The following is a 21,726-nucleotide window of genomic DNA, read 5'->3' as shown; positions in this document are numbered from 1 at the left end:
GGGAGACAAACCATAAGGGACTCTTAATCTCAGGAAACAAACTGAGGGTTGCCAGAGGGGAGGGGTGGAAGGGATGAGGTGGCTGGGGGGTGGGCATTGGGTATGTGCTGTGATGTGATGAGTGCTGTGAATTATGTAAGACTGATGAATCACAGAAACCCTGAAACAAATAATACATTGTATGTTAATTAAAAAATTTCTTGTTCAGTCATTTTAAAGATAGTTATTTTAGTCATTTTAAATATATTTTACAAAAGCACCATTTGTTGGGGAGAAGAGTCCTTTCTCCTACTTAGTTTGAGAAGAACTGATCTAGACTCCCTTTTCAGCAAGGATGTGTGGGTGGGGCAAGGACCATGACTAACATGTACTTCACCTATAAATAGGATTTGCCGCAGAAACATTTTCCACCTATCTTTAGAAGCTACCTTCAGTCCTTTCTGGAGCAAGGTATGAAATACGTGAATAAAGTATAAACTTTTGACTTCAGTAAAAATGTCTTCATTTTTGGAGGGAACATCTTGCCATACAAGTATCTCTCATTTTTTTTTTTTTAAAGATTTTATATATTTATTTGTCAGGGAGAGTGAGAGCACACACAAGCAGGGGGGAGCGGCAAGCAGAGGGAGAAGCAAGCTCCCTGCTGAGCAAGGAACCTGACGCAGGACTCGATCCCAGGACCCCAGGATCATGTCTGTCCTGATTTTTAATGACTAAATTGCTCTTTAGAATTTTAGAATCTGGTAAATGAAGTTAAACTTTGCTATTTACCAATAATTTACTGTCTGTAGATTTGCCTTTTCTGAACAACTCATATACATGGAATCATACAGTATGAGGTCTTTTGTGTCTGGCTTCTTTCACTAGGCATGTGCTGCAGGTTTATCATGTTGTTAATAGGTATCAGTACTGTTTCTTTTTTATTGCTGGGTAGTATTCTGTTGTATGGCTGTAGCACATTCTGGTTACCCACTCATCAGCTCATGGCCATTTAGGTGGTTTCCACTTTTTGGCTGTTATAAATAATGCTGCTCTGAGCATTTATGTACGAGCCTTTGTGTGCAGATGGTTTCATTTCTCTTGGGTAGATTCTTGCATTACTTCATTGTACAGAACATTTATGCTACTTTTTTTTTTTTTTTTTTTTTTTAAGAAACTTCTAGGTTGGGACACCTGGGTGGCTCAGATGGTTAAGTGTCTGCCTTTGGCTCAGGTCATGATCCCGGGCTCCTAGAATCAAGTTCCACATTAGACTCCCAGCTCAGTGGGGAGCCTGCTTCTTCCTCTGCCTCTCTCTTTGCCTCTTATGAATAAAGAAATAAAAAAAAAATCTTAAACAAACAAAAAAAAGGATGGGGTGCCTGGGTGGCTCAGTGGGTTAGGCTTCTGCCTTCAGCTCCCCCCACTGCCTGCCTGCCTCTCTGCCTACTTGTGATCTCTCTCTCTCTGTCAAATAAATAAGTAAGATCTTAAAAAAAAAAAAAGAAAGAAACTCTTGGTTGTATTCTAAAGTGGCTGGACCATTTTACATTCCCACTAGCAATATACAAGGACTTTAGTTTCTCCACATCCTTGCCAACACTTGTTATTTTCTGATTTTTTTAAAAAAAATTCTTTTAATTCCAGTGTAATTAACATAATGTACCATATTAGTTTCAGGTATACAATCTAGTGATTGAATTTTTTTTATTGACTTTTATTATAGCCGTTCTAGTGAGTATGAAGCGGTATGTTGTAATTTTAATTTGTATTTTTTTAATGAGTAATGATGTTGAACATCTTCGTATGTGATTTTTTTGCCATTTGTATATCTTCATTGGTGAAAAGCCTATTCAGATCTTTTGCTCATTTTATTTTATTTTTTTTTAAAGATTTTATTTATTTATTTGACAGAGAGAGATCACAAGTAGGCAGAGAGGCAGGCGGAGAGAAAGAGAGAGGAGGAAGCAGGCTCCCCACTGAGCAGAGAGCCCGATGCGGGACTCGATCCCAGGACCCTGAGATCATGACCTGAGCCGAAGGAAGCAGCTTAACCCACTGAGCCACCCAGGCGCCCCTTTTGCTCATTTTTAAATTAGTTGTCTTTTTGCTGTTGAGCTTTAAGCATTTTTTAAAAATATATTTTGGATACAAGTATTTTGTCTTTTATCAGATATATAATTGCACATATATTATCTCCCATTTATTGGCTTGTCTTCATTTTTGTAATAATGTCTTTAGAAGTGCAAATACTTTAAATTTTTATAAAGTCCAATTTTTTTCTTTTTTCTGTTTTTCTTTTAAGTAGACTCCATGCCCAATATGGGCCTTGAACTCATGACCCTGAGATCAAGAGTCACATGTTGTGACGACTGAGCCAGCCAGGTGCCCTTCCAATTCTTTTCCTTTATGGATTGTGCTTTTGGTTTTGTATCTATGAAATCTTTGCCTAAATTTAGGTCATGAAGATTTTTCTCCTATGTTTTCTTCTAGAAGTTTTATAATTTCAGTTTTTACATTTAGGTCTATGCTTCATTTGAACTAATTTTTTTTTTTTTTTTTAGAGAGCAAGCATACATGTAGGGGGTTGGGGGAGGGACAGATGGAGAGGGAGAGAGAATCTTTTTGTTTTAAAGATTTATTTATTTTAGGGGAGCCTGGTTGGCTCAGTTGGTTAAGTGTCTGCCTTTGGCTCAGGTTGTGATCCCAGAGTTCTGGGATTGAACTCTTCTTCATCTGGCTCCCTGCTCAGCAGGGAGTCTGCTTGTTCTCTGCCATTGCCCATGCCCCTTGCGTGTGTATGCTTGCGCACGTGTGCGCTCTCTCTCTCTCTCTCTCTCAAATAAATAAATAAATAAACTCTTTAAAAAATTATTTATTTCAGTGAGGGAGTGCATCTCTAAGTGATCATGGTGGGGTGGAGAGGAAAGCGACAGAGGGGGAGAACCTAAGCATGACCCTGAGATCATGACCTGAGCCGAAATCAAGAGTCCAACACTTAACTGACTGAGCCACGTAGGTGCTCCTTAAGTTACTTTTTATGTATGGTGTGAGGTGAGGGTCTAAATTAATGTTTTTATCCAGTTGTTATCAGCACCATTTGTTGATAAGACTGTTTTTCCCCCACTGAATTGTCTTGACACCTCTGTTGAAAATTAATGGACCAAATGTATATAAGTTTATTTCTAGAGTCTCAAGTATGGTACAATGAGCTACATGTCTCCTTTTTTTTTTAAAATATTTTATTTATTTATTTGACAGATAGAGATCACAAGTAGGCAGAGAGGCAGGCAGAGGGGGAGGGGGAAGCAGGTTCCCTGCTGAGCAGAGAGCCTGATGGGGGCTCAATCCCAGGACCCTGAAGTCATGACCTGAGCCAAAGGCAGAGGCTTAACCCACTGAGCCACCCAGACTCCCTCTAAATCTATTTTTCTGATGCTATTGTGAATGGAATTATTTTTCTAAACTTCATTTTTGAATTATTTGGTGTTAATATATAGAAATATAATTGATTTTTGTATATTGATTTTACATTCTGTGACCTTGCTGAAATTATTGTTTTAGTTCCAGTGTTTTTGTTTCTTTTTTTTTTTTTTAAAGATTTTATTTATTTATTTGACAGAGAGAAATCACAAGTAGATGGAGAGGCAGGCAGAGAGAGAGAGAGAGGGAAGCAGGCTCCCTGCTGAGCAGAGAGCCCGATGCGGGACTCGATCCTAGGACCCTGAGATCATGACCTGAGCTGAAGGCAGCAGCTTAACCCACTGAGCCACCCAGGCGCCCCCAGTGTTTTTGTTTCTTAATGAATTTCTTAAGATATTTTTACAGGATCATGTCCTTTGCAATTAAGGAGAGTTTTACTTTTGAGTAGCCTGGCTGGCTCAGTTGGTAGAACATGGGGTTGTGAGTTTAAGCTCTACATTGGGCATAGAGCTTACTTTAAAAAAAAAAAAAAGGATAGTTCTATTTCTTTCCTTCTAATATATATATGGCTGCTCATCTGTCCATCCTTCCTTCCTTCCTTCCTCCCTCCCTCCTCCAGTACAGTCTCAAATAGAAGTAGACAGGTTTGTTTTGTTCCCAGTCTTAGGGGAAGTTTTCAGTCTTTCACCAATAAGTATGCCACTTGTAAGTTTTTCATAGAAGCTTTTTACCAGATTAAGTGAATTTCCTTGAATTCCTAGTTTGTTGCATTTTTTAAAAAGTCACAAATCAATGTTGAATTTTATCAAGTGCTTTTTCTATATCTATTGAGATGATTATGTAATTTTTATTTTTTATTTTAGTAAAATGGTATATTACATCAATTGATTTTCAGAAATTAAATCAATTTTCTGTTTTGGGGACAAATCCCACTAGGTCATGTTGTGTAATCCTTTTAAGATGTGGTTGGATTTGGTTTGCTAATGTTTTGTTGAGGATTTTTTGCATTTCTGTTCGTGAGGGATACTGGACTGTAGTTTTCCTTTCTTGTGCTGACTCACTTTGATCTTATGTAATCTGGGTTAATAGAATGAGCTGGGGAGTGTCTCCACCTTTTCTAAAGTGAGGATTGTGTGGTAGAATTTACTAGGGAAGCCATATGGATTTGAGTTTTCTTTGTGTTTAGATTTGTAAAATTATTAATCCAATATCTTTAACTCTTATAGATCTATTCAGATTTTGCTTCTTTTGGGGTTAATTTTGATAACGTCAGTTTTTCTAGGAATTTGTCCATTTGATCTACATTGTCTAACTTGTCAGTATAAAGTTGTTCATAGTGTTTATTATAATCCTTCTAGGTTGATAGTGTCATTTCCTCTCTCATTCTTTATTTTTATAATTTGAATCTTTTCTCTCATTTTGTCAATCCAGCCAAAGGCTTAGTAAGTTTGTTGATTTTTTCATATTTGTTTATGTATTTGTAAAGATTTTGTTTATTTGTAAGACAGAGAGAGAGAGTACAAGCAGAGGGAGTGGGAGAAGGAGAAGCAGGCTCTCTGCTGATCAAGGAGCCTGTGCTCAGATGCCTGATTCCAGGACTCTGGGATCATGACCTGAGCTAAAGACAGATGGTTAATCCACTGAGCCACCCAGGTGCTCAGTGGATCTGAGTGCTTGTCGATCTTTTTAAAGGACCAACTATTGGTTTCATTGTTTCTCTGTGTTGTTTTATTTTAGTCTTATCTTCAAAAATTATCTTAAATAATTATGTAAACAATCTCATTTTCTGAAAGGCTTACTCACTGACATTAGGAAAAATAGCAGTGCTCATTTGCTTGTCACAAATTACCCTCTTGATCTCTAGAAACAATCATTTTCAACTCTGAGATGATTTTTATTTTAAAATATTATTTTTAATTTGATTTAATTTATTAAAAATTTTGTGTTTTTTGTACGGAGCTATGGTTGACACACAATGATACATCAATTTCAGTACAAGATAGTGATTCAACAAGTCTGTGTTACGCTATGCTCACGAAAAGTGGGGCTGCCATCTGTCACTATACTCTGTGCAGGGGCCAAACTCATCTCTGTATCATTCCAATTTTAGTATATGTGCTGCCAAAGCAAGCACTGTCACCATTCTGAAATGATTTTTAAGATCTAAAGCTCTCAAAATTTTTTTTTATGTTGCTATTTGATTTTTCAGGTTTAGCTGTTATTCTACTGACTGCCCACACTACAAGAGATCATGATTTAGTTTTCATTCATGCTTCCCTCTTTTTCTGTCCTCTCTATATTTAGTTTTTCATGTTTACATTATTATAATTTTAAAAACTTTCCAGTTGATTTTCTCCATTTAGAAAATTTTTTTTGTCTTTTTTGTACAGTGTTTTTCTTGGATTTGATCATTGTTTCATTGTTTAGTTTGCTTAATTTCTATGATTTTATCATGAATTCAGCTTCATACTCCAATCAAGTGGCATGAATCTTTCAGTATGTTCAGACAGTTGAAGTATTCTGGGTTTATCTTTATTTTTTAATTTAATTTAAATTTTTTTTTTTTTTTTTTTTTTAAAAGATTTTTATTTATTTATCAGAGAGAGAGGGGGGGGAGAGAGTGAGCACAGGCAGACAGAATGGCAGGCAGAGGCAGAGGGAGAAGCAGGCTCCCTGCCGAGCAAGGAGCCCGATGTGGGACTCGATCCCAGGACGCTGGGATCATGACCTGAGCCGAAGGCAGCTGCTTAACCAACTGAGCCACCCAGGCGTCCCTAATTTAAATTTTTTAAAAGATTTTATTTATTTATTTGATAGAGATCACAAGTAGGCAGAGAGGCAGACAGACAGGAAGGGAAGTAGGCTCCCTGCTGAGCAGAGAGCCTGATGTGGGGCTCGATCCCAGGACCCTGGGATCATGACCTGAGCTGAAGGCAGAGGCTTTAACCTACTGAGTCACCCAGGTGCCCCTCTGGGTTTAGCTTTAATTGTAATTCTAACACAATTAACACACAGTGTTATATTAGTTTCAGATGTACAATACAGTGATTCAGCAATTCTCTACGTTACCTGGGGCTCATCAAGATAAGTGTATTCTTAATTCCCTTCACCGCTTTCACTCAGCTCCCTGAAGCCTTCTGTTGTCTTCTGTGTGCATCTTCTTCAAGAAGTCACTCCTGGAGGCTTTGGCCAGTTCAGTAGTCCAGCTGGGACACATTGCCCATTAGGTGCTGTGCTTTCATCTCAGGGTCACACTTGTCATCTGCTGTTCCTTTCTTCACTCTCCTAGAAATTCCATTGCTGTTTTTCTGTCTTGAATCCCCTATATTTGGGATCCCATGTCTTTCTCCTTCTCAGTTTAGGTCCTCTTGAGAAAGTTCATGGGAGGTAATTGTTTTGGTGCCTTGCAGATCTGAAATAGTCTTCCTCATTCCCTTGTAACTTGTTGGGCATAAAATTCTAAATGGAAATTATTTTCCCTTGGTATTTTTTAGCATCCAGGAGATTTTTTTTAAAACATTTACTTATTTAACTTTTCATTCCTTAGTTTGTATTTTGATTTCCAAGAGTTCTGTTTTCTGTTCTGGGAATATTTCATTTTTTTTCAATCACATTCAGTTTTTGTTTTATGGATATTCGTTCTTCTCTTATTTTTCTGGAGGTCCCCCCCCTTTTTGTGTTCCCTTTTGCCTGCATAATCTTTGAGGGTTCTTCCTCTCTGTCCCCTGATTTGGTCTCTGTCTTTCTAAACTCTTGCTTCCTAAATTCTGGTGATCCTCAGCTCACTTCTCTCTTATTTAAAACTAGGGGCCTAACAAGCTGGTTGGAAGCCCAGTGTGTAAGGCTTTGTGTTTATGGCATTCTCTATAGGGTGGTGTGGTTAAGGTGTTTGTTGAAGAAGCCCTAGCATTGGGGCGCCTGTGTGGCTCAGTGGGTTAAGCCTCTGCCTTCTATTCTCTTGGCTGCCATTATTCTGACATACAAGATGTTGTAGAAGGCCAGCATAATTTTTGACTCAAGTCTCCTATTTTTGATGTGGGGTCTTGCCATTTCTATCTGATGTCTCTAATCCACAGACCTTCTGTTTTATCCTCTCCCGGGAATAAACTGTTACTTTGTGCTTGCCAGAGTAAGAGAGATTGGTATCCAGTTGTGTGGTGTGTAGGGTAAAGGATCCCAGGATCTCATTTCTTTGGCAGGCTTTCAACTAATTATCTTGTTTTTGCTCTACTTTTACCCCGTTTTCAAAGCTGTTGTCAATTGAGCTTTTGCGTGTAAACCAGGTGGTGGGTATTATGGAGGGCATTTATTGCATAGAGCACTGGGTATGGTACATAAACAATGAATTTTGGCACACTGAAAATAAAATAAAATAATATGGGTGTAAATCAGGTTGCTTTCCCCATCTTTGGCTTTAAATTCAGTTCTCTTATGTAAATCAATTACCACTTGTCCACCTGATTTCCAACTTCTGATATTTTATAGCTATCACTCATCTTTGCGCTCTTTCTCCTTGTGGATTTTTATCTCTAAATTCTCTTTGCTGATATTTTCATTAAATTTTTAATTTTTGGGAGACAGGGCTTTAGTCTGCCTTTTTTTTTTTTCCTTTTTAAAGATTTGTTTATTTGTTTTAGAAAGAGAGGGAGAACGGGGTAGGGGGCAGAGGGCGAGATAATTCCAAGCAGACTCAGCACGCAGCATGGAGCCCATCCTGGGGCTCCATCTCATGATGCTGAGATCACACCTGAGCCAAAACCAAGAGTCGGAAGTTCAACCTACTATGCTACTGAGGTACCCCTTGTCTGCTCTGTTTAAGCCTAAATCTATGTTCTGTCACTCATCCTTTTTCTTTTTGTAATATATATTTATTACACTTGCAATAAATATAGTACTTAAAAACCTAAAAAGATCTCAATATTTTCCAAAAGTATGCAGTCTGTGGGGCATCTGGGTGGCTCAGTCAATTAAGCATCTGCCTTAGGCTCAGGTCATGTTCCCAGACTCCTGGGATCAGGACCTGAGTCAGGCTCCCTGCTCAGCCGGAAGCCGGTGTCTCCCTCTCCTTCCCGCTTGTGCTCTCTCTCTCTCAATACCTCTGTCTCTCTTTCACAACTGCACAGCTTGTGATAGAATCATTACTTTAAGTACCATCTTGAAATGGTAGTTTGTTTCTAGCCACACACTATCTAGCTTTTGCAGTCAACATCTTTTACTAGATTGTACATTTCTTTAGGCCCAAGACCATATCATGTTGCTTGTGATTTTGAAAAATAACTTATTAGAAATACCGGAAATCAACTTAGTGAGAATTAAATCTTCTTATCTCATTTTACAGGTTGAAGAATGCCTCATCTGATATAAAACAAATGTTTAAAAATGAAACAGACTTGGACATCACTGCTGAACTCAGAAAGAAGCTCCACCGGGCTAAGAAGGAAAAATTAGAAATAACAACTAAGCACAATGCAGAGGTAAATTTTTTTCTGTCAATGTTGAAAGTAGAATTTGGTTATTTTAGATTCATTTTATATTACAGGCTCCATGTTTAACATTACCATCGCATTCTTAAGCTTAAAAAAGAAATTATAATAAAACAGTTTTTGTTTTTAATATAGTGGAACTGTATGGGAGTGTTAAGTAGAAGTTTAATGAATTATTATATTTGTATGTTGTCTTAAATTTAATTAATGGGTTAAACTTGACAAAAAAGTAACTGATGAATGCCTTTAGTGACTAAAGGATTTATGAATTAGACATTTTTGAAATTTTAATTTAGGTTCTTTCTGGCTCAATCATGGAACAATCTTAAGTAGATCTGAGTATGGGATTTTTTAAAGATTTATTTATTTATTTTAGAGAGAAAAAGAGAGGGAGAGCATGCATGTGGGTGAGTAGGGGGAGGGGCAATGGGGGAAGGGGTAGAGATACTTGCCAAGCAGACTCCCTCAGGGAGTCTGATGAGGGGCTTGATCCCAGGACCCTGTGATTATGACCTGAACTGAAATTAAGAGTCAGCCACTTAACCTGCTGAGTCACCCAGGCACCCCTGAGTATGGAATTTTTAGTCATAGTGGAATTCATAAAATTATCCTAGTTTCCTTAGTTTTATTTTATCATTATATCTTTTATTACTATGTATGTATATGTATAAATATATCTATTTCCTGGTATGTGTATATATTCCAGGGGTAGTCGTTCTTTTTTTCTTTGAGATAATTTGTGAATTATATGTTTTTTTAAAGATTTTATTTATTTATTTAACAGACAGAGATCACAAGTAAAAAGAGAGGCAAACAGGGAGAGAGGGGGAAGCAGACTCCCTGCTGAGCAGAGAGCCCAATGCGGGGCTCGATCCCAGGACCCTGAGACCATGACCTGAGCCAAATGCAGAGGCTTAACCCACTGAGCCACCCAGGCGCCCCCATGAATTATATGTTTATATCACTTTTGTCAGTTGTGTGTTTTCTCTTTTTCCTCTTTTAAAATCTAACTCTTTAAGTTCAGCTTAGGCAGCCTGGTTGTGGTGGGAAGAATATCAAGTTACACAAATCTGGACTCATTCTTGGCTCTTCCATAATTACAAGATAATGTGACCTGGGGCTAGTTGTTTATCCTGTACCTCATTGTTTTCCCACTGTGAAATGCTTGTCCCAAAGGGTTGTTGTGATAATTAAGGGAAATAATATTTATAAAGTGCCTGTGTTCTATAATAGTGGCCATAATTTATTGACATTTAAGTATAAACAGTGTTGTTTCCTTCCTTTTTTTGCTGAATTCTGATGCTGTCCTGTCAGGAAAACTTTTAAAGTCCCCCTAGGTGCAGCAAATGACTCCTTTGCTCTGCTATAATGTGGTGCTGTTACAGGTGCTTTAGAGCCAAAACATTTTTTTCATGCTTCCCTGCTCTTATTAGCCTCTAAGCGTCCTGAGAGCTGAAAGCACTGATCATGCTTTGTCCCTGTCTCTCTTACAGTTCTTCTTGGCACACAGTAGGTCCTCAGTGGCAGTGCATGGAATAAAAAAATGACTTTTTTCAGAGTCTAAGGAACAGGAGCTTCTGATTAAAATAGATAGCAGTGAATATGTGACTGTTTTATTTGTTCTTTTAGTGGCAGTTGAAGTAATTTTAAAGGGTAATTGTAGTAATTGCTTTAATTGACATTATAATATTACATAGTGAATAGAAAGTAATGTTGTTAAATGTATGTTAATTGTTTATAATCTCTAAAACTTATTTTTTAAAACCAAATATGCATTTTAGTTGGGAATAATTGTATTGTAATAATCATTTATTTATATTCTTTCACAAATATTTGCAGGTGCCATCAGAGTTCTTAGACCACATTCTTCTCTCTTGTTTGATCAAATGTTTTGATCAAAACAGGACATTATTTTAGGGGAGAATGATAATTTTCTTGGGGCGCTTGAGTGGCTCAGTTGTTAAGCATCTGCCTTCAGCTCAGGTCATGATCTCAGGATCCTGGGATTGAGCCCTGCATTGGGCTCCCGCCTCGGCGGAGAGCCTGCTTCTCCCCCTTGCTCCCCCTGCTTCTCTGCTTGTTTTCTTTCTTTCTCTCTCTCTCTCTCTCTCTCTGTGTCTCTCTCTTTGTCAAATAAATAAATAAAATCTTAAAAAAAAAAAAAGGAATAATAGTTTTCTTGCAATAGGCCGTTATCAGCTCAACTCCAGTTTCATGTTACTGTTCATTCTTATTGTTTCAGTTATTTGTTTTGATGATTATATTTGTATTATGTACTAATTTTTTAGTCATATAATCTGTAAATGTGTCCATTATAAAGCAGGGAAGAGAAGAATGAAGTTTTCTAAAAACTAAGGCCATGTATTTGCTTTATTAAATACTTCTAATGCTTAAACACATCCTACTGGTGATTGGCATAAAATATCTTTAAAGTCTGGGGTCCCTGGCTGTCTCAGTCAGTAGAGCATGTGACTCTTGATTGCTGAGTTGTGAGTTCGAGGCCCATGTCGGGTGTAGAAATTTCTTAAAAATAAAATCTTAAAGAAAAATAAGATCTTTATCCATTGGTGGATGAATAGATACAGAAAATATAGTGTGTATGTATACACACACAACAGGCATTCAACGGACTATTATTCAGCATAACAAAGAATGAAATCTTGCCATCTGTGACAACATGGATGGGCTTTGAGGGCATTAGGCTAAGTGAAATAAGTCAGACAGAGAAAGACAAATGCAGTATGATCTCATACGTGGAATCTAAAAACAAAAACCAAAAAACCAAGCTCATAGATATACAGAACAAATTGATGGTTGTCAGAGTTTGGGGGTAGGGGATGGGCAAAATGGGTGAAGGGGGTCAAAAGGTATAAACTTCCAATTATAAAATAAACAAGTCATGGGATTGTAATATACAGAATGGTGATTAGAGTTAATAGTATCGTGTATTTGAAAGTTGCTAAGAGAGTAGATCTTAAAAGCTCTCATCACAAGAAAAAATTTATAATTATGTATGGTGACAGATGTTCGCTAGACTTGTTGTGTTGATCATTTTGCAATATATACAAAATATGAAATCGTGATGGGCACCAGAAACTAATATGTCAGTTATATCTCAATGAAAAAGAAAATAAAATAAATATCCTTAAATCTCTAGGAATATTATTGTTACGGGTTCTTGGATAAATTATTTAATTTTTCTGAGCCTCAGTTTTCTTTGATAGGTTTAAAAATAGTGGATTACTTTTGAGATTAATTAGTAGGCAGAGGATATGGAGAGAGGAGTTGCTTGTAAGGCTCACTGCTTCTAGGTGAGATGAAGTTGCACTGATGCGGATGATTGGGATGTGACAGTGCCACTGGATCTTCAGTGTTACAGCTTTTGTTAGAATCATCAGAACATGGTAATAGAGATGTGTGAAAAAGAGATGTGTGAAATAGGACATGGTAGTAGGGATGTCTATTTTGGGACATGTGTGAAATTGGACAGAGCCGCTTTATTCAGATATCTCCATGGCCCAGACAGTGATGATAGAGCAGGGAGATCTCCTAGAGAAATGAGGATGGAAGAGGATAAAGAAGAGCCATATAACTTTCTTTAGTCAAAGGGTACTGGAGACCTAGGACCAAGCTGAAGACATTGTTTGACTGATCTACCCAGTCCTTTTAAGAGTAAGGGTTCTTAAGATGGAATCCTTAGAAACGGAGACACCAAGGAATCCATATACTTAGATGTGGAAAAATTACAGTTTATGTTTACTAACCTCTAAGTCATTAAGCATTTCTTTCAGTTATGAAAGCCTTAACCTAGTTGGCCCTCCTTTAATAAGCCATTCTAGTATTAGTAGTACTCTCTTTTTTTTTTTTAATTAAAAAAAATTTTTTTAAATTAACATATATTGCATTATTAGCCCCAGGGGTACAAGTCTGTGAATTGTCAGGTTACACACTTCATAGCACTCACCATAGCACATACCTTCCCCAATGTCCATAACCCAACCACCTTCTCCCTCTCCCCCCAGCAACCCTGTTTGTTTTGTGAGATTAAGAGTCTCTTATAGTTTGTCTCCCTCCCAATCCCATCTTGTTTCCTTTATTCCTTTTCTACCCCAAACCCCTACATTGCCTCTCAACTTCCTCATATCAGGGAGATCACATGATAACTGTCTTTCTCTGATGGACTTTTTTCTGCTCAGCATAATAACCCTCTAGTTCCAAGATTTCATTTCTTTCGATGGCTGCATAGTATTCCATTGTATATATACACCAAATCTTCTTTATCCATTCATCTGTTGATGGACATCTAGGTTCGTTCCATAGTTCGGCTATTGTGGACATTGCTACTACAAACATTCAGGTGCACGTGCCCCTTCAGATTACTACATTTGTATCTTCAGGGTAAATACCCAGTAGTGTGATTGCTGGGTTGTAGGGTAAGCTCTATTTTCAACTTTCTGAGGAACCTCCATGCTGTATTCCAGAGTGGTTGTACCAGCTTACATTCCCACCAACAGTGTAGGAGGGTCCCCCTTTCTCTGCATCCTCTCCAGCATCTGTCATTTCCTGACTTGTTAATTTGAGCCATTCTGACTGGTGTGAGGTGGTATCACACAGTGGTTTTGATTTGTATTTTCCTGATGCTGAGTGATGTGGAGCACTTTTTCATGTGTCTGTTGGACATCTGGATGTCTTCTTTGCAGAAATGTCTGTTCATGTCCTCTGCCCATTTCTTGATTGGATTATTTATTCTTTGGCTGTTGAGTTTGATAAGTTCTTTATAGATTTTGGATACTAGACCTTTATCTGATAAGTCATTTACAGATATCTTCTACCATTCTGTCCATTGTCTTTTGGTTTTGTTAACTGTTTCCTTTGCTGTGTGCAAAGCTTTTGATCTTTTTTTTTTTTTTTAAAGATTTTTTATTTATTTTATTTGACAGAGAGAGAGATCACAAGTAGGTAGAGAGGTAGGCAGAGACAGAGGGGGAAGCAGGCTCCCTGCTGAGCAGAGAGCCCGATGCGGGGCTCGATCCCAGGACCCTGAGATCATGGCCTGAGCCGAAGGCAGTGGCTTAATCCACTGAGCCACCCAGGCGCCCCAAAGCTTTTGATCTTGATGAAGTCCCAGTAGTTCGTTTTTGCCCTTGCTTCCCTTGCCTTTGGCGATGTTTCTAGGAAGAAGTTGCTGTGGCTGAGGTTGAAGAGGTTACTGCCTGTGTTTTCTCCTCAAGGATTTTGATGGATTCTTGTCTTACATTGAGGTTTTTCATCCATTTTGAGTCTATTTTTGTATGTGGTGTAAGGAAATGGTCCAGTTTCATTTTTCTGCATGTGGCTGTCCCAATTTTCCCAACACCATTTGTTGAAGAGACTGTCTTTTTTCCATTGGACATTCTTTCCAATGGAAGAATGGTTGAAGATTAGTTGTCGAAGATTAGTTGACCATAGAGTTGAGAGTCTATTTCTGGGCTTTGTATTCTGTTCCATTGATCTGTGTGTTTGTTTTTGTGCCAGTACCATAGTGTCTTGATGATGACAGCTTTGTAATAGAATTGGCAGCATATTTGACCTTGTATTCACTAGAAATCACAGATACACAATTCCGTTATTGCAGGTTTCAAAATATTGTTTTTACCTGTCACGACCTTGAAATTACACTGGTTATGAGACTGTATGTAGAGCTTGTTATTCAGTGGGTTATTAAAGAAGTACATTATGGTATCACAGATTTGCTTTTGTCTGATATATTTGTTTTTATACTTTGATTTTTTAAATTGTTTATGCATTTAATCACATTATTCTGAGAAGGCTTTGTGAGATTGCAAGGAGGATCATGCCATAAAATTGTGAAAAACCTTTCTATGAAAGGCTGAGGTATGTTGTAGGGGACATGAAGAGTGCCACAGAGAGGAGCTTTGAAGATAGCTGGTTGAACATAAAGATGTTTAAAGAAGGCAGTCATGTTTTCAAGGAGGGAAATCCCATTTTGCTGCTGCTGCTGTAATGAATGCATAAGTAAGAAAGCAACCACAAGAACAGAGGATAGGTTCCTAACAGCTGTGTGGGTAGCTCAAGAAATCAGATATGGTCCAATCAGGCAAGAAGAGGGACCTTAATAGAGGGAATTGGTTGTACAAGTATTGGAAGATGAATAGAGAATGGTGAGGTCACCCGGAGATTAGTAACAGCAGGAAGCCACCACTGCCTATAGGCCAGTGGGCCAATGGGAAGAGAAGATGTGACCAGAGTCCTGAAGTTGGGGCTGTTTGGGGGAGGTAGAGCCATGGTAAGGGCTGTTCAGTGTTGGGATGCTGGGGGGCGGGGGGTTGGACCTTAAAGGAGATGCAGTTCCTGCCAGAGACACCACTAGAAGTCGAGCCATTGGGCAGTGGAGCATGGGAATTGTATAACAGAGTAGAGCAGATTAAGTGTGTTGGGGAAATGGAACAGAGATCAAATAGGAAAATGATTGTCCACACTTTTTATCACCCCTGTGCTGCTATATAACTCCTACACAGTAATATCTTTTTTTTGAGTAATGTAGCAGGTTGCAATTCAATTATCCTCTATACAAAGATGCTCCCACCCTTGCCAAAATGGGGCACAAAGGCTTATTTGTTGTATCCATCTCACCGATGATACATATCCTCACTATCGGGTCTTTATAATTTGGTACCTCATGAATTTAATTGAAAAGTTGCTATTTCCAATATTTTTCATATGAGGCCAGAGGGGAGGAGCCAAAAAAGTCAGTAATATATGCATATAACAGAGATGCAAAAAGCAGCTGCAGTTCTTATTCTTAGTGATGGTCCAAGTGAAGGTTACAATGATAGAAAGGTTAAGACTTCATATTTCGGAGGCTCAAGTTAATTGCCAACACTTGGATTTCATCACTCTGGAATTCCATTATTTTGATTGAAATTGGGGAGTCATCCATCCTAGAAAACTGTTAGAATGGATTATTAAATCCAAACCAATCCCATGTATGTTCTGCAGGTTACTGCTAAGACAAGATTAGCAAGATCTTGCATTTCTTTTGCTACATAAGCTATTTTCTCCTGGGCCAGGATATGCATGTCTCCTCCTATGGCATACTGAGATCTGAATTTATCTATGGTGACAAAGAGTGGTGGACGTGTGCTTGCAAATTCTTTTGCAATGCAGCTGTTTCAGGCGTGCTCATTAGTAAGTCTTTAAGCAAGGGAAGGCTAATTATCTCAGACAGGGAGGCGAAACTGCTTTTGTTGGTAAAGGATGTTTAGAGGGGATTTGGAAATTTATAATTTTCAGGTTTGTCTAATTCCAAAAGCCCTCATCCCATCTTCTACCTTCCTTCTTAGTGCCCAATGGATACACACTATTTTTTTTTTTAAGATTTTATTTATTTATTTGACAGACAGATCACAAGTAGGCAGAGAGGCAGGCAGAGAGAGAGGGGGAAGCAGACTCTCCGCCGAGCCCCAACTCGGGGCTCCATCCCAGGACCCTGAGATCATGACCCAAGCTGAAGGCAGAGGCTTAACCCACTCAGCCACCGAGGTGCCCCCGATACGTACTATCTTAACATTAGAAACTTAGTGAGACTCTTCATTCAACTTGTAATGTAATTCTGCAGTCCCCATAATTAGATTTTCTGTGTGGTCTTTAAAGCCTTGTCAGCCACAGAGCTATAAGAAATAAGAGATTCTTTTAAAGTCAACATGGAAACTCTGGCTTTCTGACTGTTTTGAACGGAGATTCTAAAGCTCTAAGATTATCATTTTGTTTTTAAGATTTTATTATTTATTTGAGAGAGAGGGCAGGGTGAGGAACAAAGGGAAAAGCAGACTCACCGCTAAGCAGGGAGCTTGATGTGGGGCTCAATCCTGGGATGTCCTGGTATCATGACTTGAGCCAAAGGCAGGTGCTTACCTGACTGAGCCACCTGTTGTTTTGTTTTTGTAAGTTCTCTAACATAGTCGCATTTGGCCTTCCTACCCTATGGGTCTTGAAATAAACAATGCTGCCCTAATGGTTAAGCGCAGTTGCTACTTCATCTCCCCATGGCTTGTCCTCAACTGCATTTTATTCTAAACTGTACATGAAAATATAAATAGTTGTGATCCCACTGTATGCCATGGGTCATTGCAAAATTATCGCATTTCTACCTGCGAAGAGGCCTTCATTGATTAACAGGGGGGACTATCCAGGAGAATGCGAAGCAACAGGGAAGACAGGGACTTTGCTGAAGGTAGATATTGGAGCAGGAGAACTACCCTGGGTTCACTGCTTCTGCCCTTCTAAGTATACCACAAGTGCCTCCTATTGGCCAGACCTGAGAGGCCAGTTGTCAAGGGAACCTGGGAAATGTAGTTCCTACAATACAGAGCATCGCTGTAGGAGAATAGGGAGGGGGTTTAGGGGCAAACAGGTGAATGCCTGGCACAACTGGGAATGTTCAAATGTTAAACAATGTTAGTCTTATGATGCGGGGAGATGGTGGGCAGGGAGGGATAGAGTGATTCTGAAACAAAGTGAGTTATCTTGAGTATATAATTAAGATTCTATGATTTTTTTCTTTATTATTAAAAGATATTTGTAAATTATTATTTTGTAAACATAAGTATTTAGAAGACTTTGCTAATATTTTTTAAAATAAAAATTACTACTTTTTATTCTTTATACGTACAAAATGTGTAACTCTGCTACACTCCATATGTTAACAGCTACTTATGGTAATTTCTGATGTTGCTCTTTTGACATTCTTTTTTCTTATCTGATAATGGGACCATCTTTTTCTAGTCTGGTATAGTAGCTCAGTGCTTTCCTGCATGATGCCTTTCTAGCATTTTTTCTCACCCACCATCTCTTTCTTGACCACCAGCAATAAATGAGTTTGCTTTTCTTTGAACTATTGTAACATTTTCACCTCTTTTATAAACATCCTATGTGCCTTTCTACAGAATTTCATTACTTGATGTCAGGGGCTCTGTAATGTTTGTTTTTATATCTTTCACTGTACTTGATACATAGGAGTGTTTAATATTATTTAATGAATTGTTGATTAGATCATAGAATTTTGGAGTGGGAATGGACTTTATAAAATCATTTAGTTCTGACTTTGACTTATCTTATGTCCTACTACTCATGGAAGGTTGTTAGATAAATTAGACCTAGTTATTAAGTATCTAGTTGTCTCAATATTAGATAAATTAGATATTAGTTCATTAAAATCCCTGCAAAATTGGCACTTTTATTAGTTCATGCTCTGTCAGTAATGTCATAATCAAGAGAAATAATGTAGACGGTACTTACCAACTATGCTTTCATGCAGTTTGCTTCTTGACTTCATTTAAGGAATAGGAAGCAGAGAGGGAAGAATGAATTTTAAAGTACTTACTATGTATCATTTTTCACTTCTTAGGCATGATTATTTCTAATTAAAACTTGCAATTTTTAAATAAATTTTTAAAAAAAGATTTTATGTATTTATTTAACAGAGAGACAGTGAGAGCAGGAACACAAGCAGGGGGAGTGGGAGAGGGAGAAGAAGGCTTCTCGCTGAGCAGTGAACCCAATGTGGGGCTCGATCCCAGGTCCCTGGGATCATGACCTGAGCCAAAGGCAGACACTTAATGACTGAGCCCCCTAGGCACCCCTAAAACTTGCGATTTTTAAGGGACGCCTGGCAGGCTCAGTCGGTAGAGCATGTGACTCTTAATCTTGGGATCATGAATTCAAGCCCCACACTGAGCCTACTTAAAAAGAAAAAAACAACTTGTAGTTTCTCCTTATTTTTATAGGCTCGTGAAAGCATTTTTTTGTTTTTTTTTCTCTAGTGGATTCTCTAAAATTAGAAAACTGAGTGTCATTTGGTAAAGCTATAGTCCTTCTTTTCCAGTCTTCTAGAAAATTATGAATTCATGAATTCTTGTCTTATCAATATTAGAGAAACATATTTCTCTAAGACATTTAAATGTTTGGGTGCACGATCTCATTATCTTGGTGCCATATTTTAATATTGGTTCATGATCTCGGAATCTATTTTTAGCTGGCAAGCTATGAAAGCCAGATTGCCAAGCTGCGATCCGAGGTGGAAAAAGGAGAGGCATTGCGACAAAGTCTGGAATATGACCTGGCTGTTGCTAGAAAGGAGGCTGGTCTTGGGAGACGGGCTGCTGAAGAAAAGCTAGCTGAAGCACATAGGATCCAAGAAAAACTCTGTGGTAAGACTACTCTATTTTTCTCCCGTGTTTAGGGTTTTAACTTTATTGCATAGCTGTAACATTGCTCATTGTTGTGTGTGTTCACCACATAGGGGCAGAGGTGGGCCTTTGATGGACAGACTTCACCAGGTGTGTATAAAGTCTTCTAGCACTCATGTGAACATTCACCTTCTTCACATTCATTTATGTTGTGCATGTATGGGAAAAAGGAGTTCAAAATTCTCTTAATCATTTTATAGAGTAGTCGTTCTCTGAATAATCAATCAGCAGAATCACATGAGATTTAAAACAAAACAGAACAAAACCATTCACAGGCCCCCTGTCACATGTTTTCTGAATTAGAATTTCTAGCTTGAGACAGTCTATATGTTCAAGAAGGACTGCAGGTATTTTGTTGATTGGCTAGGTTTGGGAACCACGGGGTAAAAGAGTGGTGCCTAGCAAAGTGGAATCCTCAAAAGCTCTCTGTTATGTAGCATATGAGCACTTAAAAATCTTTTTATTTGAATATAATGTATGTGGGTACCTGGGTGGCTCAGTTGATTAAGCATCTGCCTTCCGCTCAGGTCATGATCCTGTGGTCCTGAGATCAAGTCCTAGGTCAGGCTCCCCGCTGAGCAGGGAGCCTGTTTCTCCCCCTGGCTGCCACTCCTTCTACTTGTTCTCTCTTTCTCTCTGTCAAATAAATGAATAAAATCTTAAAAAAGTAGAATATATGTAATGAAATGTGCCTAATATAAGTGTATAACTCATAAGAAGCACCCAGATCATGGAATGGAACATTTCTGGAAGTCTTTCCACATGGATAACTACTATTCTGATTTTTAATAGTGTGGATAAATTGTGCCTCTTTTTTGTACTTCATATTAAACAGAATCATATAATATGTACTCTTTTATGTCTGGCTTCTTTCCTTCGACATTGCATGTGTGAGTTCATCTATATCGTTGTATGAACTTTGTACTGATACTTAGTATTACACTGAATGACGTATCACATAAATTTATCAATTTCTGTTAATGGGCACTTGGGTAATATCCAGTTCTTGGTTATTAAGAATAATGTTGCTATGAACATTCCTTTTTTTAAAGTTTTTACTTTTAAGTAATCTGTATACCCAATGTAAAGCTCAAATTCACAACCCTGAGATCAAGAATTACATGCTTCACTGACAAGCCAGCCAGGCGCCCCGATGCTGCTGTGACCATTCCTGTATGCAGCAGGTTTTAATTAAGAGAATATCGAACATGAATTCAGAAGATTTAGATTTAGATCCTGGTTTTACCACTTACCCTAGGCTGCTTTAAGGATGAAGTGAAAAAAATGAAAGTTCTTTGTGGTTACATGGGATTAAATGAATGTTAACTTGGAATTATTGTAAGGTTCTGGGCCGAGCTGTGGCCAGCTGTCTTGGGTTATTTCCACTGGTCAAAAGTATTTTTGATTACCTCTGGCATTTAATAACCACAACTACCTGGAACTTATAAAAATTGAAAGGCACTAAATATACAAGTTAATGACTTTGATTTAATTATGAGGAGGTTGAAGTCCAGGGAAGATGGGAAGTTATTTCCCAAAGTCAAATGATTTCAACAGACATTTTATAGAGGAAGAGAGAATAGCCATTAACGAGCTGAAAAATACTTAATCTCACTTGTCTTCAGAGAAACATAAATTAAAGCCACAGTGACTGTTTATTACATATGCATTAGGTGGTGCTAATTGGGAAGACTGTCAATACCAAATGTTGGTAAGGATGTAGAGCAACTAGAACTCTTCTACTTTGTAAGTGGGAGAGTAAATGGTTTAACTACTTTGTAAAAAAACCTAATTTCTTTTAAATAAATAGTTGGGAGACAACTTGTTAGATAGTCAAAATGTTTGTGAACTGGAAGCATCAGATACCTCTGGAATTAGGAATTGGAATAGCAGTAGTAGGTAAAATAAAGGAGGTTAAATGAAAAGCTCTTTGCTTTAGAGGCAGTTAGGTTCTTAGATCTCCTTCCCAAGAGCAGTGTACTCAGGGATTGCTCTCACTTTCTAGAGGGAGCTGGGAGTTGGGTGGCTTAATCTCTGGAGATGATACAATACAGAGTCTCCAGACTAGCAAAAACAGGACGATAGCATAGTCAATGCCGAATATTGAGAAACTATTCCTTCCAGTCTCCTTTTTCTATTGGTTTCTCCAAAAGCTAGCACCCAGATTTCTATACTCCCTGTGGGAGCTTAAAAGACTCTTCTATAGATCATTGGACCAAACCAAGAGGAAAAACCTAATGATACCAAGGTTGGGAGTTTCCTAATAAATGGCCCAACCATATTCTCCAGTGCAGGACGACAGTTATCAAGCCCTATATCCTCACTTTCAGAATCTAGCGTTGGCTATATGAGTGTGTCACCTTTACAGTTACTTTAATTGAGAGAAGAGAACTAAGAATTACCAGATGCTTTCTCTCTAAAATGGAGAGAAAAAAATAATAATTTGGAAGAATCAAAAACTGCAGGGGAAAAGAAGATTTAACAAACAAGGAGCATTAATATCTACAGAGTTGAAAGAGAATATATTTTATCCATGAAGCAAGAATCATTTGCTATAAAAAAAAAAGGGACGCTCTTAGAAATTAAAAATATGA

The 21,726-nt window shown here is 38.1% G+C and overlaps 1 protein-coding gene and 1 pseudogene across 8 annotated transcripts in view; one reads left to right on the top strand and one right to left on the bottom strand.

Moving 5' to 3' along the window:
* CCDC171 (coiled-coil domain containing 171) overlaps positions 1 to 21,726 on the top strand; it is a 299,073-nt gene that overhangs the window by 11,609 nt on the left and 265,738 nt on the right. For all 8 annotated transcript variants that reach the window (XM_059141859.1, XM_059141862.1, XM_059141860.1 and 5 more), the window contains exons 3-4: positions 8,741 to 8,876; positions 18,919 to 19,093. In XM_059141859.1, coding sequence (XP_058997842.1) covers positions 8,741 to 8,876; positions 18,919 to 19,093 — 311 coding nt within the window. The remainder of the gene's footprint in view (positions 1 to 8,740; positions 8,877 to 18,918; positions 19,094 to 21,726) is intronic.
* On the bottom strand, positions 5,440 to 5,536 carry LOC131813387 (U6 spliceosomal RNA; annotated as a pseudogene).

Source organism: Mustela lutreola, chromosome 12 (assembly GCF_030435805.1).
Source record: "Mustela lutreola isolate mMusLut2 chromosome 12, mMusLut2.pri, whole genome shotgun sequence".
NCBI lineage: Eukaryota > Metazoa > Chordata > Mammalia > Carnivora > Mustelidae > Mustela > Mustela lutreola.
This window is presented reverse-complemented; position numbering and strand designations above follow the sequence as displayed.